This window comes from Rhinolophus sinicus, chromosome 6 (assembly GCF_057876585.1).
Source record: "Rhinolophus sinicus isolate RSI-liver-muscle chromosome 6, RSI-T2T, whole genome shotgun sequence".
In the NCBI taxonomy this organism is placed as follows: Eukaryota; Metazoa; Chordata; class Mammalia; order Chiroptera; family Rhinolophidae; genus Rhinolophus; species Rhinolophus sinicus.
Window position 1 is genome coordinate 66,485,709 of NC_142506.1, and position 25,820 is coordinate 66,511,528.

General features: G+C 38.2%; 1 protein-coding gene across 1 annotated transcript; it reads left to right on the forward strand.

Annotated features, from left to right (window-relative positions):
• Positions 1–3,090: 3,090 nt before the first annotated feature.
• On the forward strand, positions 3,091–25,336 carry LOC141566965 (complement factor H-related protein 4-like). The gene is given in 11 exon segments (XM_074317069.2): positions 3,091–3,349; positions 5,266–5,460; positions 5,888–6,064; positions 8,042–8,215; positions 11,599–11,781; positions 15,829–15,831; positions 19,521–19,706; positions 22,007–22,189; positions 23,268–23,444; positions 23,648–23,830; positions 25,015–25,336. Coding segments are annotated over 11 exon segments (1,716 nt in total). The 5' UTR covers positions 3,091–3,291; the 3' UTR covers positions 25,212–25,336.
• The last annotated feature ends 484 nt before the right edge of the window (positions 25,337–25,820 follow it).

The window sequence follows — 25,820 nt, forward strand, 5'->3', positions numbered from 1 at the left end:
GTGAGAAGACAGAGATAGAAGGAAGTCACGAAATTATAATATGCACACTCTTTTAGGATTTTTTATTATAATCACAGTTCTCAATTTTATTTTTGGAAGTGTTGTTTAATTTGTTTTTGTTCATAAGTCAGAATTTTTGTTACTCTGAAGTGCATGAAATAATGATACTCTGAGAAGATAAAACCTTACTATGAAAAGCACTGCATTAAAACGTGGCAAACTGAAGTGCCGTGTTGTAGTCATACGACACACTGACCAGATATTAGATGTAGTCACTTGAGAGCCTGCCTCCATCCACCATTCTCGACTCTCTCAAAGCTTCCTCCACGATTTCTGTGGCATTCTGAGACACGACTTTGGAGGAAATAGAAAACATTTCCTGCTTTTCATCTTTGAAATAATATCACTTCACAAACATATTGTAAGGGACTGTTAGCATGAGAACTGCTACTTTAGCATAAGAACTGCTACTTTAAGGTTAAGATAGGGTTAACAGCCCTGAGCTTAAAATAACCTAATGGCCTAATTGTTATGTGAGACCAGGTGCCTAATAGCTTATCTCCTGCTCTCTGAAGCAATGGAGGCTTTTGTAGCTTATCTGTAAACTCTTTGAAGCATAGCTCAACGTGCACTCCCTAAGACTATGAAAAATTACTAAATGCCTTAGCTATGTGGGAATTATAGTTTACCTTGTACTCCCTAAAATTACTGAGTGCCTTAGAAACGCTATCAAAACCCTTAGCTTGAAGGGCTAGGGGTCCTTGTTAAAACCCGCTGCGTCGGGCAGAGGGGGGGTGGGGACCCCAGCTAGCTGGAAATAAACCTCGCTGTGTGACTTGCATTATCTTGTGTGTCCTCTGTCTGTCTGAGGGGTGGACGATTCCAGGACTTAACAATATACATGCCAAACTATGCTTGTGACACGATACCAAAAATCATCAGTTCCTCTTTTTAGCTTACTTACATACAAAGAGAAAAATATACAAAAAAGGATGATACAGCCTCCTTCAAGATTCTAACACTTTAGATAATTCAAGGAAATCATAAAGAGGACTTAGAATCCAGTTGAGTATGTAACAGTTATTCACTAACATAAAAATGATAATCCATATCAAGAATAAACATACACACAGACCCCACTTTGAGCTCTAGTGTTTACAGAACAGCACTGGCAGAATTTTTACAGGGACTAGAGTTGAGTTTAGAGATAATAGAGGTAAGACTTGATGTTTAACCTCTTTATTCTTATCTCTAGAATCTGATTGTTCCGCCTTTAGCATGTTACCATTTAATCGCAAGAGTACATTATTTTAAAATAAAGAAGACTGAGAAGCAAGGCGATGCAAGCTGAGAATTGTGAAGACTTTGTCGTAATAACTTTGATGGCCGCTAACAGTTTCATGCACTTATTGGTATAGAAATATTTTGGAAATCTTCAACAAGATCCTGAAAAATAATTTCTATGATCACACATTTCATCAGCATGAATTAGCTAAAATCACTCCCGGACAGACACATTTTAAAGTTTCTATGAAAAATCTGAAAAATGTAGACATGAAACTGAACGTCAGCCCTAGATTTTAGGGGGATCAGTAGGAACTCCATGATGGGGTGTGATGAACAGCTCATCCGTGGAAAGCTGACTGGGAAGAAGGAAAGGACGGCCTGCATCTCTCCTCACTGCTGACCAGTCTCTGAGTCTCAGACTCTCCAACAAGAATATTCTGATGCTACAAATCTTCGAGGTGAGGCATGTACTTCATTTTATGTCACATCAGAGATACACAGATGCTGAAGAACAGTCACACGCTATCCCCTAAGTTACATTTTCTCACTTTAGAAAAGAAAAATGCTTTGTGTGCTGAGCTCTTGGCATTGGATATTGGGCAGCAGCCATTTATGAATATTATTGTTATTAGACATAATTTACTAACTTATGAACATCCAATGTGCTCTATACAGCAACCAGATGGAAAGTTCTGTAGAGATGATAAACTCAGACCACACTTTTCCCCCAACCATCCAACATACAGAATAGTTGAGATAATAGATTAATGAACTCTGGCGGAGACACAGTCAATATTCAACCAGTGTTAACATTTTTCCCTGTTTGCTACTGTACTTACCAGTGTCCGCATAGATTTCTCTCTTGTGTGAGTGTGTGTTTCAGGAGAGTGAGGTAAACCATTAAAAATATTTGCAGACATTATGAAATTTCTTCTGAATTTTTAGTGTGTCTCTCGAAAAAAGAGGTAAATTTCACATCTAAGCAATATAGTACCATCACAACTATGACAATGAACATGACTTTCCTAGTATTATTTATTCTTCATCTTTTAATAGCTATTATATCAAATGAGGTACTAATTCAGTGCATTCTCTGTTTTTGATTCCTAGGTAACTGGGAGCTTGTTCTTCTTCACTCACTTCCCCATTCCCCAACCTCCCACCTCTCACCTCCCACCTCTGGCTACCACCAGTCTGTTCTCTGTACCTATGTGCTTCTTTGTTTTCCCTTTTTCTCTTAAGTAACTGTATCTTAAAAGATGACATACGTAACTGGATATACATATAAAGGAAATATAGAATAAATGCAATTAAGAAGTCACTGAAAAGGACAGGTGAGGATGCTTAAGTTATATTCCTACTTGGGAAATCATTGTGTGCATCTGAATTATTGGGCCCTAAAACAAAAGGTCCCCAAAAAACATTAGTTAAAGACGATTTTAATGCCAAGAATATGCTGAAACTCTTGTACGTTGTGTTGTAGTCTATTGTGAGTTAAAATTAAATAAGTAAATAAATAATCTGTGCTTCCCTAAGCAGAAGGAAATCCAGGTGGCGGAATAGGGTTCAAATACTCTGCTCGTCCACACACGCCTGAGTGACAAAGTTGGGGCAGGGCAAGTAAGGACAAGATGAAGTCAAAGTGATTTGACTCGGTTATTCCCGCATGACTCTCTTGGCTAAGAAGGAACCTCGCCTGTTTTCAAAATGTGTTTAATTTAAAAAATTCGTGTTTCACATCACTTTTGGAGCTAGGCTGTTACTGTCCCTAAAGAAACTCATACAGTAACTATCAGGAAATGAGGTCCAGAAGTGATTGTGAAATCCTTAACAGGAATTGAAGAATATTGCGAAACTCTTTGACATTTACGAGATAACCTCAACAAAGTAGCTTCTTGGTAGAGCCCTTAAATCCAGAATCACACTTGAAACCTGCTGTGCAGCAGACTTAAGCCCCACTCAGCACGACAGGAACTTGTCCTGGGACCATTGGGAAGAGCGGACATGCTGCTGCTGATCAGTGTCATCCTCACCCTGGGGGTGTCCTGGGCTCACGCACAAGGTGAGTTGAAACTACTGCAATATTCAAGTTCCTTCTTAAGTGTAACTTACCTCTTCCATTTGTCTTTATTTTTTGAATGAATCAACTGGTACAAATAATCTGTATTATTAGATGTGGGATAATTATCACCTATTCACCTAAGGGGAAAACAAAATCAATTATTTTCTGTCTTCTGAGTTCCACAGTGTGAACAGCCAGTCCTATTGCTTAGGGAGACGTGAATAGGCTCATGAACACTTGACATGAAAATGTGTCGCAGAAAAGCTTGAGTGTTTGGGGGATTCTTATTTGTAGCACAGGAAAGCTTTGGAGAGCAATGGCATTCTACATGATCTTACATATGGTGATGATTTTACAGAGTCTTTTATCAAAACTCATCAAATCACACATTTTAAATATACTCAGTTTATTATGTTTTAATTTTAACTTTATAAAGCTTTTAAAGGTCATTAATATCACTGAATTGTTAATATTTAACAAAATTAGTGCATGCAACACATATCTCTGTTAATCAAAATGGAATATATTTTTAATTTCCAGTGTAATCCCAATACATTTTCATTTGTTTTCTGAGATCATGGACAAACGTTGAAAATTTGAAAGTTTTTTTAAAAAATCACTTCTTCAGTTAAATTTACATTCTTCATTATGATTTTCTGTCTGTCATTTTAGTTGAATATCCAGTCCTCTCATTTTCCAGTTCTCCTAATGAGCTTTATGGGGACCCATTAAATACCAGATATGACTGGAATATGTAAAACTGTTCATTTTTCATTTCAAACAATGTTGCATGTGGGGTTTTGTACATTATGTAATTGGGGTCGTTTCCTTCGCTAACAGTAACACCTCAAGAAAGATTTCAGAGATCCCCATTGAAAGCTCCCCACACCCCAGCTCCCCCATAAGAACGACTTGTACATCCATCACCTCAGAATCCCCTGGGTCTGGAGTTTGGGAGTGGCTTAGCTGCCAAGGTCAGAGGCAGGCTCTTGAGTCAGGACGTGGCCTCGGTGGCCATCATGGAGGGCGGCTGCCAGGATGGCTCCCTCCTGGGCTTTCGGCATCAGCCTCAGGGCCTAAACCCACGGGTCTCCATAGGATGCTTGACTGGCGGCTCGATTCCCAAGGGCCAGTGATCTGAGAGAGAGGAGGAAGCCTCCACACCTCTGGTGACCTGGTCACACACTGTCACCTCAGCCACACGTGGTCTAGAAGAGATTCAGTGAGTCCAGTACAGGCAGGTGGAGGGCAGTTAGGCTCCCTTTTAGGAGGGAGGAGTGCTGAAGACACTGGAACTTTCTAAAGCCATCACCTGTCACAAAATGCCACTCAATTCAATGGGGTATTTTATTTCTAGGGATGTTTCTTTAGACTCTTTCAAGTGTTTTCTGTCCCAACAATCATATTCCTTTTCTTTATCCATCACAGTTCATTGTAAAGGTGGCCCACACTTACAGTGGATATTCCATGAATCAGAAATGTAATGACACTAGTTGTAGGTAAGTGGCCTTAGTGTTACATCAGGGCCCAAGCGCACATGAAGTTTGAAAGTATGATACTATTGAAGGGACAGCTATTATCACCATGAAACAGACCTCCACGTGCAGAAAAATATAAGGGAAAGGATTATTTATTTATTTATTTATTTATTTAGATAATATTGACATATAACATTGTATTAGTTTCAAGTGCAAAACATACTGATTCCTTATTTGTATATATTGTGAAATGATCACAAAACAAGTCTTATTTACGGCATCTGAATTTTATAACTTTGTCATCCTAGAAATCTTGACACAATGAGTGTAATTATGGTTAAGAAAATATAACTCATCAATGAAATAATTTGTCTCTCGTTGGATTTTTATTAAGGCAAACATTATTCATACTGTTTTTTTGTTTGTTTTTATTGCCAGTTCAATCATGTGATTTTCCTGAAATAAAACATGGAAGCCTATATAAGGAAAATAAATATAAACCAGACTTCCCAGTAACTGTAGGAAGCTGGTATTACTATTCCTGTAATGACAGCTTTGTGACTCATTCAGAATCGTTCTGGCATTGGGTTACTTGCACAGGAGAAGGATGGTCGCCACCAGTGCCCTGTCGCAGTACGTACACCTCTTTATAATAGTGTGTGTGTAAATAATTCTAAGAGTGGAGAGTGGAAAACACACAGGAGAACACAAGGAAGCCTTGTGTGATGAAAACAAGGTCAAGGGCTGAGCTCTATGAGCAAATGACCAATATAGGTTCTCCTTTTATGAGGAGTCTTCATTAATATAACATACAAAATAAAAATAGAGACTTGATGAGAAAACCTATTTCGTTTACACATATTTTAATTATGAAAACTACAGATAAATGATTATTGAACAGATTTTTCTTCCTTAAGAAACATTTGGAAGTAGCTTAGTTTTTCTTAAACTATATGTTTTCCATGCTTATGCATGTAATTTAAATATTGTAAAGATAATTTTTAATTTACTATCTTGAACAAATTTATGAGTTTTTCATTCATCGTTTTATAATTCTTAGGAAAATGTGTTTTCCAATCTGTGGAAAATGGTGTTTCTCCATATCACCAAAGAAAATATTTTCAGGGTGATTCTGCAAAAGTTGACTGCCATCCCGGCTACAGCCTTCCCAATGAGCAGACCTCAATGACATGTACGGAGAATGGCTGGTCCCCTCCTCCCACATGCATCCGTGTCAGTAAGTAAACTCGTCTGAGATCCCAGAATGTCTGTGATTTTCTAAGACTCACCCACAATAACTGTGGTAAAATGTTCATGGCAGCTTCTTTTTCCACCAGTGCACCTGTTTGCTTTTATTCTTCCAAGTGTGTGAGTGGATACACTGAACTCTGGATGCATATGTTGAAAAATAAATGAGCCTATTGATGGACCTTAGTCAGAAACACAGCCCATGATGGCAAAGTGGGTCCGTGTAGGAATATGGTGACATCAGCCTGGGGCTCAGTCACAGTTTCTATTGTCCTCGGCACAAAGAGCACCGAAGTTGACAGTCACCATGGATGAGAGCATCCCTGTGGGATGCTGATTTTGTGTATTTTATTCAGTATGATTGACATACTGAATGTCAATCTGGAACGTAAGAAGTTTGGTCTCAAGCGTTACCTGCATCCATATCTCTCCAGGCTTTAATTATCACTGCTCCCTTGTTACACTTCTGATAAATGTAGAATCAATCAATATCACTAAGTCAAGACTGCTAAGATTTTCACGGTATAAGAAAAACATTGTACAGCTTTCAGTGGTTTTACGTTTACCTAAGTATTGTTTTAGACTATAATTATTGGCCATTGTGTATTTTTAATGATTTGTTGAACAAACGCGTATTGTTTTCCTTTCAGAGGAGGCATGTTCTCACCCACCCAGGTTTGATAATGCCACGCTCATGAGTTGGAAGAGAGAGATCATATAGGTCAGGAGAACAATTGGCTTATAAAGGTCACGAATGTTGCCACATGGAAGGATCCAATACTGTACAGTGTATTAGGAGCCGTTGGATAGGGAAACAGACATGCAGTAGTAGCGTGAGGACATTGTAAAATTTATTTATCAAAGTGTCTGAAGTACTATAATATAGAATTACTTCTAGCACTATTCAAAAACGGACATAAGTGATGTTTTAAGCCCAGTCAAAGAACGTTTATGTCTCCACGAAAGTGATGGCACGGATACACTATCGTTAGTCTCCTCGCCCCTTCGTTCTCAGAGTGCGGTCCAGGGACAGCAGGCACTGCATCTTCTGAGATGTTAGAAACGCAAATGCGAGTTCACAGGCACATTCAGTCTCAGAGTCAAAGGCCATGTACGTGACCCTGAGACTGTTTTAACAATTCCCAAAAAGACCACCCGTACCTTAGTTTGGGAACCCTCACCATAGCCAATTATGACTTCATATCTCCCTGAATCTCTCTGAGGAATTACACTTGGCTCATGGTGGTGCCTTAAACATTGCCCCCTCCCCAAAATCACTGCAATGTTTTTATTAAACTTATTAGGGGCGCATTGTTTAGTAAAATGATATAGTTTTCAAGTGTACATTTATATTATATATCATCCATTTATCGCATTGTGTGTTCACTACCCACAAGAGTGTTTTTATGAATTATACATTTATTTTTCCTTATTTTTCCACAATTCCTGTTTGTTCATTCCTTTGATCATCGTCTTCCTTCAACAATGGTATTCCTCAAAGTGTGTTAATTCTTTTCTTTTCTCTAAGGAAGTGGCTACCGTGTTTATTTCTGTAACAGTCTAAAATTACAACTTATAAACAAGATGATTACAAACCAAATTCTGATGTCAAATAATTCTTAATTATGAGTTTTTTGTGGTTTATAAATTCACCTTGAATTTATATAATTAATACTTATTTTACTAAACTCAAGGGAAGTATCAAATTAAAAAGATCATTTCTATTCCCCTGAAAATGTCTATTAACCGTCTGGAAAAAATGGGAAAGAGATTTAAGGCTTAGAATCTTACAAAAAATCCTTTACCTTCTTTTTTCAATCTTACGTGGAAATTAAAAAATTATCAATCTTTCATGACAGATGAGCCGTTGATTTTAAAGTTCCCTTGAAATATATGGAAACTCCCTTTGTGGATTTGCATTCAAAATGGTCGTTACATTAGACACATGTTCTTTCTTCCTATTCAGATGTTTCCTGTGCGAATCCTCCCACAGTGGAAAATGCTCGTCTAGTAGACGAGATGCCTAAGTATCTACCGGGCGACACCGTACATTATGAGTGCATCGGGCCTTTGACCCTATTTGGGAGCGGAGAAGTGATGTGTTTAAATGGATCCTGGACGGAACCACCTCAGTGCAAAGGTCAGCATCTTACTGCTCTTCCCTAATTTTGGAGAATACATTAGGGACAAAGTATGTTGACATAAATACATAGTGAAGTAGTTTCTGTGTAGTAAAAACTTTTAACGCACATAAAATATGGTCGCTTAAAGTCCAGTTCTCTTTGCAGACTCAATAAAAATTATGGTCTATTGATTTTATGAAAGCTTCGACCAGAGTAGAATGGTTGGAATCATGGAACATTCCCCACCTGACGTATTAAGACACTCGGTTTTTCCTGAGGAATAAATATATTAAAGGCACCTTAAGTCCGTTGGGCAGACCTGTGGAATTCCACTTTGAGACCTGGAATAGGCAGCTGGGGCGTGAGCATATTAGGTTGGTGCAAAAGCAATTGCGGTTTAAAAGGTTAACAATTGCAAAACCCGCAATTCCTTTTGCACCAACCTAATAGAACGGGATATAAATTTCGGCTTCTTCGGCATACAGATTACATATTAAGGTGGGCTATTAGCTGACCTCACCCAGGGAATTAGAGGGTATAGAAAACAGTCCGAGTACCTGGACATGGGGCACTCCAGGGTTTAGGGTTAGGAAACACGGGGCACCAACAAAGGATATACGGTATTATCCACTTAAACTTTGGCCTGGTGTATATTTTCTTACTGTTTTACTTTGAGCCTACCTACATTTTCAAGTATGAAGTGATTTTTCTGCAGACAGCGTATGGTTGGGTTTTATTTATGTGTCCACCGGCCATTTCAGTCTTTTAACTGGTATATTCAAGCCATTTACATTTAAAAATCATCATTGATATATTGGGGCCATGTCAGCAATTTTATTATTTGTTTTTTGTGTGTTTCCTCTGTATCTCATTTCTCCTTCCTTTTTTTCTTTCCTCCTTTCGGAATTTTGTGAACATTTCAAAATAATTTTATTTTGATATGTCTCTAGTATTACTGAGGATAGTTTTATTAGTGGTTTCTTGAGGTATTAAGGTATATATGTAGCTTACCACTCCCTACTACTGTTGAAATGTTACTACTACAAGTAAAATGTGGAAACTTCCTTCCATTTAGGTCCATTTACTCTCCCCACACTTGAAACAGATATGCCTTACCTATTTCCTCTACATACATTAGCATGATATCAAAGGATGTAATTTTGCACAAACATCAGTAGTCATTTAACAAACTCATTAGAAAAAAGTACACTTATTATATTTACCCCGATTTTTATTGTAATTTTTTTATGAAATTTATTAGGGTGACAGTTAGTAAAATCATATAGGTTTCAAGTGTACATTTCTATAATACATCATCTACAGGGTGCCAAAAAAAAGTATACACATTTTAAGAGGACAATCTGTATTAAATTGTAATATTCAATATATGCCAATAACAAAAGATGAACACAAGTCAAATGTACACATTTTTTGGCACCCCCATCAGTATACAGTTAACCCTATATTTATCAATTCCATTGTGTTTTATTTCTTCCGGAAGTCTCAATCCTCCTGTTGCTATCATTTCCTTTCTATTTGAAGATTCCTGTAGCAATTCGTCTAAGGTAAGTCTGCTGGACACAGATTCACTTTATTTTCCTTACTGAGAATGCCTTTATTTCTCCCTTTAATTCTAAAGGATTCTATCCACTGGATATAGAATTTGGAGTTAACAGTTGTTTACTTCCATAACTTGAAAAATGCTGTCCTTATTTCTGGTTCCATAGTCACAGATGAGAACCCCATTGACATTGGAAGTTTTTCTATCTTGCTACTTTTGAGATTTTTTTCTTTTTCTTTAGTTTTCAGCAGGTAGGTTCTGATATATCTTCTTGGCATGAATTTCTTTGTTTTATCCTGTTTGAAGTTCATCTTTTGAAATATGTAGGTTTATGCCTCATTTCCTACTGAAAATTTTCAGCCACGTTTTCTGGACTTTGTGTTCGTTTTTAACCCCTTTCTTTTCTCTTTCTGGGTTTCCAGTGTTTGGTATCGTCCAACAGCTCCCTTAAGCTCTGTTCTTTGTTGGTTGTTGTTTTGATCTATTTCCCAAGTGAGTAATTTCTATTGTTCGAAATTCAAACTTAGGGCTTTATCCCTCTGTCAGCTGCAATCTAGGGTTGAGTCATCCCATGAGATTTTTGCAAATTCTGTGATTCTAGTTTTCAGCTCTATAATTTCCTTTGGAAAATTTCCGAATGTCATATATATAATTTCCAAATGTCAATGGAGTTTTATGAATCATTGTCTAATAATTCCAACATCTATGTCATCTCAGTGTTGTCTTGTTGATTGTGTTTTCTCTTTTGAGACTTTTCTCGTCCTTGATATGATGAGTGATTTTCAGTTGTATTCCACATGGTCGGAGTATTATGTTTTGAGACTCTGATTTCCACTCAATCTTTTATGTACTGGAACTCCCTTACTACCACACAGGGTGCAAATCCCGGCCTCGTACTTGGTCTCCACGGAAAGCACAGAAAGGGCAGAGGTATCTTGTTCCTTCAGCCTGTGGGTAAAAATCTAGGCTCCTTTCTGGCATCTGTTAATCATGGTGGCCAGAGGGTTGGTCTTACTTAGGTTTCTTCGACGATGTTTTTCTAGATTGAGGAGAGTATTGCACAAAATTGTTTCTTTCTTGAAAAGGCTGCTCCTTTGGCTACAGAAAGCAGGCTCTTCCTGAGACTGTGTTTTTGTTGTTGTTTTTATAAACTTGATAGCATGTCTGGGTTTCAGTCTTCATACCCAGTGCATAATATACAGAAGGCAAGAGGAAAACCCAAACAACTCACTGCAGGGTATTTCCTGAAACCCAAGGTCGCTAATCAGATTGACTTCTTCTCTACATCTTCCACAGTCTTATGTTGGTATTTATAGTGTGTTCAGGAGTTTTAGTTACACAAGGCAGAAGGAATAAGCAGCAATGTTTCTACCTCATCTTGTCCAGGGAGGAAGTAAAAAAATCTTTTTCATATTATACAGATTTGTAATTCTTTAATTTTATTAAAGGAGTTGACATTTGTTCTGAAAAAAAAATGAACCCAGTGAAAATTGGCATGAGAGCCAATAGACACTGCAATAAGTGTAGATAAGAACAAGAAACTTTGTTTATCTTAGCTTTCCATCTGCCCACCACATATTTATGAAGAAAACCATTTTTAATACTGGAATACTGTAAAGCAAACGTATTTGTTAATGTTTCACATGTACCTTCATGCGCGGTGACAGAAGGACTTAATATTTGACTCCCAGATAGATGATTAAAATTGCTTCAATGAGTCTTTTCTGATATCAGAAATCACAAGTCTTCATATTATATATTTTGCTATGTTTTTATTTGCTTATGTTAACCTGTGTTTTTCTTTGGTCTCTCAATAAATCAAATAATATCCTTTCTTAGAGTCTGAAGGAAAATGTGGGCCCCCTCCACCTATTAAAAATGGAGACATCACCACATTCCCGTTAGCAGAATATGCTGCAGGGTCATCAGTTGAATACCGATGTCAGTTCTTGTATAAACTCGAGGGAAACAAGCAGATAACATGTAGAGATGGAGAGTGGTCAGAACCACCAAAATGCTTAGGTGAGTACTTCGATGTTCTCGTGGGTTCTGAGAAAATCAGTGTAATGAGTGTGATGTTTTCCTGTTTATAATCAAATTTTGATGAATTAATTTACAACAATTCTACTGATTGCTTGTATAGCAAATATGCATGTGTGAAGAAGTAAAGTTGAAAAATTCTTAATCAAGCAACAACAGCAACATCATTCTTTAATAACAGCTCTATGATAATTGACATTACAAATGTTTGATTATGACAGTTAATTATGGCACATTTAACATAGTTCCTCATTTTTACATCCTTGCTTGTATAAAATGATTTAAATGTACATGATGGATTTTCAATAAGCTGGATTGGAAAGGATTTTGAGAATGAACTCCTGGACCAGTGTAAAGGATTCTATGTGAAAGTCTCAAAATCTGTGAAAAACGTATTCTATTTAATGTTTTATGTTCATTTTATTTTACCTTCAGATGCATGTGTAATATCAGAAGAAATTATGGAAAAACATAATATACAGTTTAAAGGAACTTACGAGAAACAACTTTATTATAGAACAGATGATATTGTTGAATTTATGTGTAAAGCTGGGTATCGTGAAGAGTCACCACATTCTGCATTTCGAGCACGCTGTCGGGAAGGGAAAGTGGAGTATCCCACTTGTGTGAGAAGACAGAGATAGAACAAAGTCCTGAAATTATAATATGCACACTCTTTTACGATTTTTTATTATAATCACAGTTCTCAATTTTATTTTTGGAAGTGTTGTTTAATTTGTTTTTGTTCATAAGTCAGAATTTTTGTTACTCTGAAGTGCATGAAATAATGATACTCTGAGAGAATAAAACCTTACTACAAAAAGCACTGCATTAAAACGTGGCAAACTGAAGTGCTGTGTCGTATTCATGGGAGACCTGTGACCAGAAATTAGATGCAGTCACTTGAGAGCCTGCCTCCATCCACCATTCTCGAACTCTCTCAAAGCTTCCTCCATAATTTCTGTGGCATTCTGAGATACAATTTTGGAGGAAATAGAAAACATTTCCTGCTTTTTATCGTTGAAATAATATCACTTCACAAACATATAAATGCCAAACTATGCTTGTGACAAGATAACAAAAATTATCAGTTCCTCTTTTTAGCTTACTTACACGTAAAGAGAAAAATACAGACAAAATGATGACATACAGCCTCCTACAAGATTCTAACACTTTTAATAATTCAAGCAAATCATAAAGAGGACTTAGAATCCAGTTGAGTATGTAACAGTTATTCACTAACATAAAAATGATAATCCATATCAAGAATAAACATACACACCCACCCCACTTTGAACTCTAGGGTTTACAGAACAACACTGGCAGAATTTTTACAGGGACTAGAGTTGAGTTTAGAGATAATAGAGGTAAGACTTGATGTTTAACCTCTTTATTCTTATCTCTAAAGTCTGATTGTTCCGCCTTTAGCATGTTACCATTTAATCACAAGAGTACATTATTTTAAAATAAAGAAGACTGAGAAGCAAGGCGATGCAAGCTGAGAACTGTGAAGACTTTGTCGTAATAACTTTGATGGCCGCTAACAGTTTCATGCACTCATTGGTATAGAAATATTTTGGAAAATGTTCAACAAGATCCTGAAAAATAATTTCTATGATCACACATTTCATCAGCATGAATTAGCTAAAATCACTCCCGGACAGACACATTTTAAAGTTTCTATGAAAAATCTGAAAAATGTAGACATGAAACTGAACGTCAGCCCTAGATTTTAGGGGGATCAGTAGGAACTCCATGATGGGGTGTGATGAACAGCTCATCCGTGGAAAGCTGACTGGGAGGAAGGAAAGGACGGCCTGCATCTCTCCTCACTGCTGACCGGTCTCTGAGTCTCAGACTCTCCAACAAGAATATTCTGATGCTACAAATCTTCGAGGTGAGGCATGTACTTCATTTTATGTCACATCAGAGATACACAGATGGTGAAGAACAGTCACACGCTATCCCCTAAGTTACATTTTCTCACTTCAGAAAAGAAAAATGCTTTGTGTGCTGTGCTCTTGGCATTGGATATTGGCCAGCAGCCATTTATGAATATTATTGTTATTAGACATAATTTACTAACTTATGAACATCCAATGAGCTCTATACAGCAACCAGATGGAAAGTTCTGTAGAGATGATAAACTCAGACCACACTTTTCCCCCAACCATCCAACATACAGAATAGTTGAGATAATAGATTAATGAACTCTGGCGGAGACACAGTCAATATTCAACCAGTGTTAACATTTTTCCCTGTTTGCTACCGTACTTACCAGTGTCCGCATAGATTTCTCTCTTGTGTGAGTGTGTGTTTCAGGAGAGTGAGGTAAACCATTAAAAATATTTGCAGACATTATGAAATTTCTTCTGAATTTTTAGTGTGTCTCTCGAAAAAAGAGGTAAATTTCACATCTAAGCAATATAGTACCATCACAGCCATGACAATGAACATGACTTCCCTAGTATTATTTATTCTTCATCTTTTAATAGCTGGTACATCAAATGAGGTACTAATTCAGTGCATTCTCTGTTTTTGATTCCTATACCGTGTCAATATCTTTTCATTTAAAATTTTCAAGCTGTATTGAGATAACCGACATAGAATGTTGTGTCAATTTAAGGTGAACGGTGTCATGACTTCATATGCATCACAAAATCATTTCTACAATTAGGTTGATTAGCACACCCATCTCCTCACACAATTCCATTCCTCCTGCTGAGAACATTTAAGACCTACTCTCATTCGAGTGTACAATACAGGGTTATTCACTATAATTACCATACTGTCTGTGAAATTCCAAGACCTTATTCATCTTATGACCGAAGTCTGAACATATTCACCAGCGTCTGCCCATTCCCCACACCCACCTCCCCAGGGTGCTGAGACTGGATTAGAGCCCTTCATCTCAGCAAACTCATCTGCCGTATGTTTGGCTTTCTAGATCCACACAGAAGTGAGATCGAACAGCCTCTGTCTTTCTCTGACTCGTTCCACTTGGCATAATGCCCACAGCTTCCATCAGGCTTTACTTTGCTTCAGCCTGAAGGATTTCCACGCCTATTCCTGGCAAAGCTGGTCTGCTCACAATGACCCCTTCAGGCTTCATCTTGAACGCATTTATTTTGTCATTATTACTACTTTTAACAGTAAGACCTTTTACTGTCAATTTATTTGTGAGTTAGAGTCTCAACACACACGAGACATAAACCATTGTATTACAAATGTCAGTTGTCAATATATGCATTAGATATTACTCATTTCTTCAACATCTACTTGTTGACCCTCTTTTGTGAAGGCCCTGGAAAAGCTCTCCAGTTTTCCATCATGTTCCATGCATTTTCTTTTTTCCCTATGCATGACATCCTCGTGACTTATTCATTTGGTAACTGGAAGCTTGTTCTTCTTCACTCACTTCCCCATTCCCCCACCTCCCACCTCTCACCTCCCACCTCTGGCTACCACCAGTCTGTTCTCTGTACCTATGTGCTTCTTTGTTTTCCCTTTTTCTCTTAAGTAACTGTATCTTAAAAGATGACATATGTAACTGGATATACATATAAAGGAAATATAGAATAAATGCAATTAAGAAGTCACTGAAAAGGACAGGTGAGGATGCTTAAGTTATATTCCTACTTGGGAAATCATTGTGTGCATCTGAATTATTGGGCCCTAAAACAAAAGGTCCCCAAAAAACATTAGTTAAAGACGATTTTAATGCCAAGAATATGCTGAAACTCTTGTACGTTGTGTTGTAGTCTATTGTGAGCTAAAATTAAATAAGTAAATAAATAATCTGTGCTTCCCTAAGCAGAAGGAAATCCAGGTGGTGGAATAGGGTTCAAATACTCTGCTCGTCCACACACGCCTGAGTGACAAAGTTGGGGCAGGGCAAGTAAGGACAAGAGGAAGTCAAAGTGATTTGACTCGGTTATTCCCGCATGACTCTCTTGGCTGAGAAGGAACCTCGCCTGTTTTCAAATAGTGTTCAATTTAAAAAGTTGGTGTTTCACATCACTTTTGGAGCTAGTCTGTTACTGTCCCTAAAGAAACTCATACAGTAACTATCAGGAAAGCAGGTCCAGAAGTGATTTTGAAGTCATTAACAGGAATTGAGGAATATTGCAAAACTCTTTGAACTTTGATGTTTACTAACTAACCTCAATAAACTAGCTTCCTGGTAGTACATTTAAATTCAGATTCACACTTGATACCTGCTGTGCAGCAGACTTAAGCCCCACTCAGCACGACAGGAACTTGTCCTGGGACCATTGGGAAGAGCAGACATGCTGCTGCTGATCAGTGTCATCCTCACCCTGGGGGTGTCCTGGGCTCACGCACAAGGTGAGTTGAAACTACTGCAATATTCAAGTTCCTTCTTAAGTGTAACTTATCTATTCCGTTTGTCTTTATTTTTTGAATGAATCAACTGGTACAAATAATCTTAATTATCAGATGTGGGATAACTATCACCTATTCACCTAAGGGGAAAACAAAATCAATTGTTTCCTGTCTTCTGAGTTCCACAGCGGGAACAGCCAGTCCTGTTGACTAGGGGGTCATGTGAATAGGCTCATGAACACTTGCCATGAGAATGTGTCACAGAAAAGCTTGATTGTCACTCGACAGTGTTTGGGGGAGTCTTATTTGTAGCACAGGAAGCTTTGGAGAGCGATGGGATTCTACATGATCTTACATATGGCGATGATTTTATAGGTTCTTATGTCAAAACTCATCAGATCATACATTTTAAATATATTCAGTTTACTGTGTTTTATTGTTACCTTTATAAAGCTCTTAAAGGTTATTAACATCACTATTAATTATTAATATTTAACAAAATGAGCATATACAAGAGACACGTCTTTTAATAAAAAATGGGATATATTCTTAATTTTCAGTGTAATCCCAAGACATTTTAATTTGTTTTCTGAGATCATGTACAAATGTTGAAAATTTGAAAGTTTTTTAAAAAATCACCTTTATAATTAAATTTACAAATTCTTCATTATGATTTTCTGTCTGTCATGTTAGTTTATAATCCAGTCCTCTCATTATCCAGTTCTCCTAACTGAACACTCTAATGAGCTTTATGGGGACCCATTGAATACTGTATATGACTGGAATATGCATCATTGTACATTTTTCATTTCATAATTTGTTGAATGTGGGGTTTTGTACATTATGTAATTGGGGTCGTTTCCTTCCCTAACAATAACAACACAACAAAGCTTCTTGAGTGTACCCATTGAAAGCTCCCCAGACCCCAGCTCCCCCATAAGAAAGACTTGTGCATCCACAGATTTTGGTATCAGCAAGCAGCTCCTGGGATCCATCCTTCATGGACCAGGAGGGTCAATCCTACCAGGTGCCTGAAAGTTAGACACTCAGAATATTTGTAAACGGTCCTTATGAGAACTTCAGAGGCCACAAACTTGAGAGAAGAGAGAACAGTTGAAGTGAGATATTATGACATCAATGCCTTGTGTGGAATATCACGACATATGTGGTGGTTTGGAGAAAGGGGATTCAAGAGTGCAGGGGACACAGATACATCAGAGGAAAATGTGGTCGAGGGATATAGTGCTATAGGGGAAGGACATGAGGCTGTGCTCATTTAATGCCACTTTGTCACATGACAAGGACAAAAATAACATCTGCTTTCTTTGTTTTCATGTACTGGATTATTTTCCTGGGGAGTGATTACGGTCTTATCCACATATCCTTTTTCAGAAATTACATGTGACGGTCCACTTATCCTGAATGGTAACTACCATCCTGTGAAGACCAAATACGAACTTGAAGATGTAATCATATACCATTGTAAAAAAGGCTTTTATCCTGCAACCAGAAGAATTATGGCAAGATGCACTAGTACAGGCTGGGTGCCCCGTCCAAGATGCACCTGTAAGTCTGTCATGTCTTCATCTGCTTCTTAATTCTGAAATTACTTTCTCTGAAACACAAATAATGGGGACCTCGTAAGTCCGAATATTTGCCTTATGAAAAGCCAGGATTTAGAGGCATTCAAAGTAGCCAATTCTACGTAGGAAAAAAACATCATTGTAAGTGAAAAATTTTTAAATTTTTGGTATTTGATATTAAATAGGTGCTTGTGTGCATCATTATTTATTTCTCTAAATGATATAATTCTACTATCAGAATGAATCCATTGGCGAAACTAGTATTATCTACAACCTAGCATGTTAGTTAATTATATCTGTGTACCAAATTTTCCTGTGAGGTCAGAGTCCCAGTGAGGAGTTTCCAGGCTCTTGGCCTCACGTGGAAAGGTGCTGGCTCGGGTAGTAAATGATCATCAACTGTGATTGGATGGCCATCAGCTGTAACCAGTTAGCCAACTAGCTACTGATATAACTGCCGTGACTGTGTTGGTTGGTTGGTTGGTTGGTTGGTTGGTTGGTTGGTTGGTTGGTTGGTTGGTTGGCTGGTTGGCAGGGAGAAAAGGGGATGATGGGTTGTAGCTAGCAAGGGGGTTGGTTGGGAGGGAAGTGGTCTGTGGATTATGGATCGTGTTGATCCTACTTCGTGTGTCTCGCCCAGCTGCCAGCGAGAATATAGCGGTGTGACTCCCCTATCTATGGCTCCGTGGGTGTTCCTTTCCGGCCTCACCATGTCCGGCATTCTTATGTGGGGAGCAGGACCAGAGACCCTGCATGAGTCCCTGCAAGTCATTTCCCTCAAACAAATTGACTTGAAACTACTAGACTCCATACCTCAGAGTCCCCTGAGTTGGAGTTTGGGAGTGGTTTAGCTGCCAAGGTCAGAAGCAGGCTCTTGAGTCAGGACGTGGCCTCAGCGGCCATCATGGAGGGTGGCTGCCAGGACGGCTCCCTCCCGGGGCTTTCGGCAGCAGCTTCAGGGCCTAAACCCACGGGTCTCCATAGGATGCTTGACTGGCAGCTCGATTCCCAAGGGCTAGTGATGTGAGAGAGACGAGGAAGCCTCCACACCTCTGGTGACCTGATCACACTGTCACCTCAGTCACACGTGGCCTAGAAGAGAGTCAATGAGTCCAGTACAGGCGCGGGGTGAGGAGGGGGGTAATTAGGCTCCTTTTTAGGAGGGAGGAGTGTTGAAGACACTGGAACTTTCTAAAGCCATTACCTGCCACAAAATGCCACTCAATTCAACAGGGTATTTTATTTCTAGGGATGTTTCTTTAGACCCTTTCAAGTGTTTTCTGTCCCGACAATCATATTTCTTTTCTTTATCCATCACAGTTCATTGTAAAGGTGGCCCACACTTACAATGGATAATCCATGAATCAAAACGTGTAATGACACTAGTTGTAGGTCAGTGGCCTTAGTGTTATATCAGGGCTCAAGTCTACATGAAGTTTGAAAGTATGATACCATTGAAGGGGCGGCTATTATCACCATGAAACAGACCTCTACGTGCAGAACAATATGAGGAAAAGGACTGTTCATGTATTTATTTAGATAAAATTGACATACAATGTTACATTAGTGTCAGGTGTAAAACATAGTGATTAAACATTTGTATATGTTGTGAAATGATCACAAAACAAGTCTTATTTACATCATCTGAATTTTATAACTTGTCCTCGAAATCCTAATGCAACGACATTAATTGTGTTACTATGACAATATTATTCAATGAAACAATTGTCTCTCATTGGATTTTTGAGGAAAAACATTACTCATACTGTTTATTTGTTTCTTTGGTATTGCAAGTGAAGTCCTGTGAATTTCCAAAAATAAAACATGGACACCTACATACTGCAGACAGAGAGAAACCAGTACCTGTAGGACAGTGGTATTATTATTCCTGTAATGACCACTTTGTGACTCACTCACGATCATTCTGGGATCGCATTACTTGCACAGCAGAAGGATGGTCGCCAGCAGTGCCCTGCAGCAGTACGTACACCTCTTTATAATAGTGCATGTGTAAATATTTCTAAGAGCAGTAGTGAAAAACACACAGGAGAATACAAGTAAGCCTTGTGTGATGAAAACAAGGTCAAGGGCTGAGCTCTATGAGCAAGTGACCAATATAGGTTCCCCTTTTATGAGGAGTCTTCATTAATATAACATCAGAGATAAAAATGGAGACTGAATGAGAATACCTATTTCATTTTAATTATAAAAACTACACATAAATGATATTGAACAATTGATTTTTCTATTTAAGAAACGTTCAAGAGTAGCTTAGTTTTTCCTATGTTATATGTTCTATTTGGATGCTTTTGCATTCTAATTTAAATATTGTAAAGACAGCTTTTAATTTACTATCTTGAACAAATTTATGAGTTTTTCATTTACATTTTGTAATTCTTAGGAAAATGTATCTTCAGTTCTGTGGTACATGGATGTACCCCAAATTCTGAAGAATATTTCCAGGGTGATACTGTAAGAGTTGACTGCCATCCCGGCTACAGCCTTCCCAATGAGCAGACCTCAATGACATGTACGGAGAATGGCTGGTCCCCTCGTCCCATATGCATTGTCAGTAAGTAAACTCATGTGAGATCCCAGGAGGTCTGTGATTTTCTAAGACTCACCCACAATAACTGTGGCAAAATGTTCATGTCAGCTTCTTCTACCGCCAGTGCACCAGTTTGCTTTTATTCTTCCAAGTGTGTGAGTGGATACACAACTCTGGATGCGAATGTTGAAAAACAAATGAGCCTATTGATGGACCTTAGTGAAAAATATAGCACATGATGACAAAGGAATAATGTGACATCAGCCTGGGGATCATTCCCCATTTCTATTCCCCCAGCACAACTAGCACCGAAGTTGACAGTCACCATGGATGAGAGCATCCCTGTGGGATGCTGATTTTTGTGTATTTTATTCAGTATGATTGACATACTCTGGTATGCCAAGGGTTTTCTCTTCCAGTGTTGTAGTCTGGAAAATTGTTCCATCAAAAAGTCACTTTGAGTTCACATCATTTGCCTCTATCCCTCCAGAATTTTCGTTAGGTCCTGAGTGTTTCTCCAAGCCTCACAAGGTTCTTTTCACATGTTTAATTCAGTTTCCTCATTGTTTATGGCTGATACTTTCTGTTTCTCTTCACTCTTCTGGCCTGGATTTAACAATTTAGTAAATTTCTTCAGTGGACCACCTTTTAACTATGTACATTTTTGCCAGTGTTTGTTTCCACTTGATTTATGCTCTTATTTTTTTTTAAGTTTTTATCTTTTATTTATTTATTTATTTTTGTTGGGGAAGGGGAACAGGACTTTCTTGGGGAACAGTGTGTACTTCCAGGACTTTTTTTTTTTTTTCCAAGTCAAGTTGTTGTCCTTTCAATCTTAGTTGTGGAGGGTGCAGCTCAGCTCCAGGTCCAGTTGCTGTTTTCTAGTTGCAGGGGACACAGCCAATCATCCCTTGCGGGAGTCGAACCGGCAACCTTGTGGTTGAGAGGACGCACTCCAACCAACTGAGACATCCAGGATGCAGCCCAGCTCACGGTGCCATGTTCAATCTTAGTTGCAGGAGGCGCTCCTCACCATCCCTTGAGGGACTCGAGGCATTGAACCGGCAACCTTGTTGTTGAGAGCCCACTGGCCCAGGTGGATATCGAACCAGCAGCCTTTGGAGTTAGGAGCATGGAGCTCCAACCACCTGAGCCACCGGGCCAGTCCCGCTGCTCATATTTTTATATTTTGAAATTTGTTGTTTTCAGCTTTAATGGGGTATCATGACCAATAGGAATTGCACATGTCTAAGGTGTACAGCTGCTATTTGATATATGTATACGTTGTGAAATGATCACCATGGTCATGCTAATTACCATATCCGTCAGCTCACATAGTTTACTTTTTACCTTGTGATGAGAACACATAAAATCTAGCCTCAGAATATTTAAAGCAAAATGCATAAAAGGACCCATTGCTAGGAGAGCTCTGGGTAGCTGGAGGGTTCCAGGTCCATTGGATACACAGGTTTCCAGTAATTTCACAGAAGGGATTCTGAGTATTTTAAATCTTGCTTTGCTCCAAAAATTTTTTTTAATAAAGTATCTTGATTTAATACCTTTGGAAACTCATAGCCAATCTTCTCTGGCACAAGACCTTCGATGATTCGGTTTTTCCAGGTTTTCATTTACAGATGACTCCATATTTTCTATATGGTTATGTTGTTTGAGTCCTTATGAAAATGTTGGTTGAATACATGCTTATCTTTTCCTTATGCTCCCTACCTTTTAGAAACAGGTTCAAAATCAGACCTAGAAATTCCAAATGGATTTATTTCTGAATCTGATCCTACATATCCTGTACATAAACGAGTACAATATAAGTGCAAACAAGGATAGGTGACCGCAGATGGTCACACCACTGGGTCGATTACATGTCAGCAAAGTGGATGGTCGGCTCAGCCCACATGCATTAGTAAGTCATTCACGATGTTAGTGTTTATTATCCTGGTGACCAGTGAACAAAAGATTCCTTTATCTGAATTTTTGGGGGTCGTGGGGCGAGTAAGCTGAGGTGGTTTCATTTGAAGATAAAATTTTGAGAAAGTATACATTTTTCTTTTTTCGACTGTTAAGATTAATTACTAGTAGGGGGGAAAGTCAGTCCATCTTTCCGTTTAAGTTCTTTCCACTGTACAGCATCCTCTGACTTAGAAACTAGTTAGGAGCCTTTTGTGGCTTGTGGTGTAAACTCACTTATTTTTAGCTGAGAACTTTTTGCCTGTTATACCTGTTTTTAGGTAATCAGACTTTTATGTCAGAGTGTTTTTCTTAGAAATAAAAGTTAACGTTTTGCAGGGAAGGTATGGGTTCAGAGAGTCTCATGCTAGAATAATATCACCTGTGTAATTTATATACTGGAATAATGTCACCTGTTGAATTCATATGTCTGACACCGAAGGCAAGGTGCTCTTCTGAAAACTCATTTCCTTTAGAAAATCTACACAGACACCTCATTAGGGGGACAGAGAAGCCCTTCCACACAGAATAGATCGCTCTGTGCCGAGCGGGGTCTCTGTCCCACAGACTTCAAATTATTGGACCAGATTCATCTCAGGGCTGCCACTTTGGATGGTCCCCTGATCCTCCAACTTGTAAAAGTAAATATTTATCTGATAGTTACTGAAACAAAAATTAAAATATTGGTTATGACATTGTTATTCTCTATTAGTTTCCTGTTGGCTTCCAGAGTGTCTATAACCTAGGGCATTAAATCAAAGACATACATGAGGAGAACGTGTGTGGGGTAGTAGAGAACTCTGATTACCTAACTTAAGAAATTAATCTTCCATCGTTTTTTGAAATATGTATTAAAAGTATCCATAGATACATATATTGTGTCTGACAGTGGATAGACTGCTTTTGTCATTTTTTTTTTTCAACTCTTCAGCACAAAATAACGTTGACTGTCAGAGCATTTTAAAGTGGTGCTTAATGTATACACAGACATGCTAAAGTGTCTGATTCCCAGAATCACGTTCATTTGGCTTTAGAATACTGTGGCATGCCGGTATTCGAGAATGCCACAGCCGTCATTACTGGTGCCCGGTTCAGAGTGAATGACACACTGGACTATAAATGCCTGGACGGATATGAAAACCGAGATGGAAAAAGCACAGCGTCCATGGTCTGTGGTGAGGATGGCTGGACCCACTTGCCTACATGCTACAGTAAGTATTTTAATTCGGCACTTCCTTGGTCAAGAGTTGAAAAGCACATATGTATGTAGTCCTGGTGGGAGTGTGCTTTATCTGGGACATTTTTAAGATGCAAGGTTTAAAATTCAAGATAGGGCTCAGGTATGGAGCTTTGTATGGATAGTTTCCCATAAAAGTACAGATTTTTCCTCAACATATAAATTGCTGTTTTCCAGAATCTACAGACATGTGTGGGCGTCCTCCATCCATTAGCAATGGAGACATCACCTCCTTTCTATTAGCAGTGTATCCTCCAGGGTCAAGAATTGAATATCAATGCCAGGCCTACTACCAACTCCGGGGTTCTAAATACGTAACATGTAATGAAGGAACGTGGTCAGAACCACCAAGGTGCACGGGTAAGTGGTTAATATTCTTCTGCACCCTGAGAAAATAATGTTTGCTACATGCCCATGTCTGGTCCAGTCATCGTGGATTCACTCTAGAAGTGTATTCACACACTGCTGTTCTGCTGAAAACTTGACATTCAAAAACTGATGTGCGAGGTGATAAGCTTGGGAAATTCCAGTGTAGACAATGACACAGTTTCTTTAAAACATGAGCGTGCGCATACTCAGATGCTGATACATTAGCTGACGTCACTGTGGACCAAACCTTAATCATTATCCTCCGTTTATGAGGCCCTTTCTACACGAGATCTAAGGAAAATCGGGGTTCCAAATCCTGGAAGTGGCAGGACCAAAGAGCAAAGCAATATACCCAAGTCAGAATAGTCTAGGTAAAGCCCCAAACCAGATTTCATAGGGAAAACGCATGTTGAATTTCAAAGGTAAATTCTAAATCTCAAGTTTGATTGAGGAGATTGTGAAGTTTAAGATTGTGTGACGGTACAAGCATTACCTTTTCTGAGCTTTACAAATACGAACCGATTATCATTATCTGAGGACATAAAATGTGTTCTATGACAGAGGTAAGACTTTACTTTGAGTCTCTGAATTGAAAGAAGCATTGAGCATTCAAGAAGGTAAAGTGTGCTTGCATCAGCAAAGTTCAGAAAGTTCTAGAACTTATGTTTGGAGCGATATCTAGAGCTCAGATAATATATCTTTTTGGATATAAACAACATCTGAATGTACTGAGGATCTCTTGAAAACTTGATATCAGAAGGTATATATATATGTATCATCGACTTCTTTCAATTCAGAGTCTACAGTGACTTCAAATAGTCCCCATTTATTCACATTCTGCTATTTTATCTATGTTTATATTTTCCTCTTATGCCCACAATGTGGGAACTATAGAAAACCACAAATTTCTAATAAACTGTCTTCTATTAAAATGCAACTGTCTATACACATATACATCTATCTATCATCTATTTATCAATCATCTATCTGTCAAAATCTATATATCTGTCATCTATCTATCTATCATCTATCTATGTATCTTTCTATCTATCTTTCTAACTATCCCACTTACGTGGCCCTTTCTGTACAAGATCTAAGGAAAACATTCATTAGGTTGAAGTTTTCTTAGTCCCAAAAAGGGAAGATTATTGTTTTTATTTATGTTTCTCTTTCAGATCCATGTGTAATATCTGAACAAAGCATGAATAAAAATAACATACAGTTAAAAGGGAAAGATGACAAAACGTACTATGCAAAAACAGGGGATCTCATTGAATTTGTGTGTAAATCGGGACACACTGCAGCTACATCACAGCAAACATTTCAAGCAGTGTGTCAAGAAGGGGCAATGGAGTACCCCAGATGTGAATAAGGAAGCACATATCCGGCCACCTTCCACCTACCGCTCTTCTCAGAGCTTGCTAAGATAACTTCTTGTATCTTGCTGCTACGTCCTGCTTTATTTCAAAGAAAATAAAAACAATATGGTAGTCTCAATGTTCAACTTGTCTTCCCACGAATGCGTTGAAACAAACTATATCATCCGTTAAACTTGTACTAAGATAGTGATTTTCCAGTCCCAAGTATTAGACTATAATACTTACCAATACATTAAACATGGTAATATGGTAATTATATGCTTTCTGCATATTGAATAGTGTGTTGAAACATTCAAACAAAGTAAGCGAGCTTAGAATTTATTGGGGGAAATGATGCAATGATAAAATTAGATAATAAATAAAAACTGAAAACAATCACAAACTCCCTTAGTGCAGTCACAGGCTGAATCTCTGGATGAGGAAATGGCACTGTGAGGAATAAAGGGAACTTTTATTTTTTTATCCTATTTTCATTTGTTCGGTTGGAACTGGTTCACAACGTCGAAGAGTAGTTCTTCCATTGACAAAAATAGTCAATCATGTTAAATCTTAACATATCCGCTTACAGAAAAATTTACTTGTTGCTAAGTAAATATAGCAAC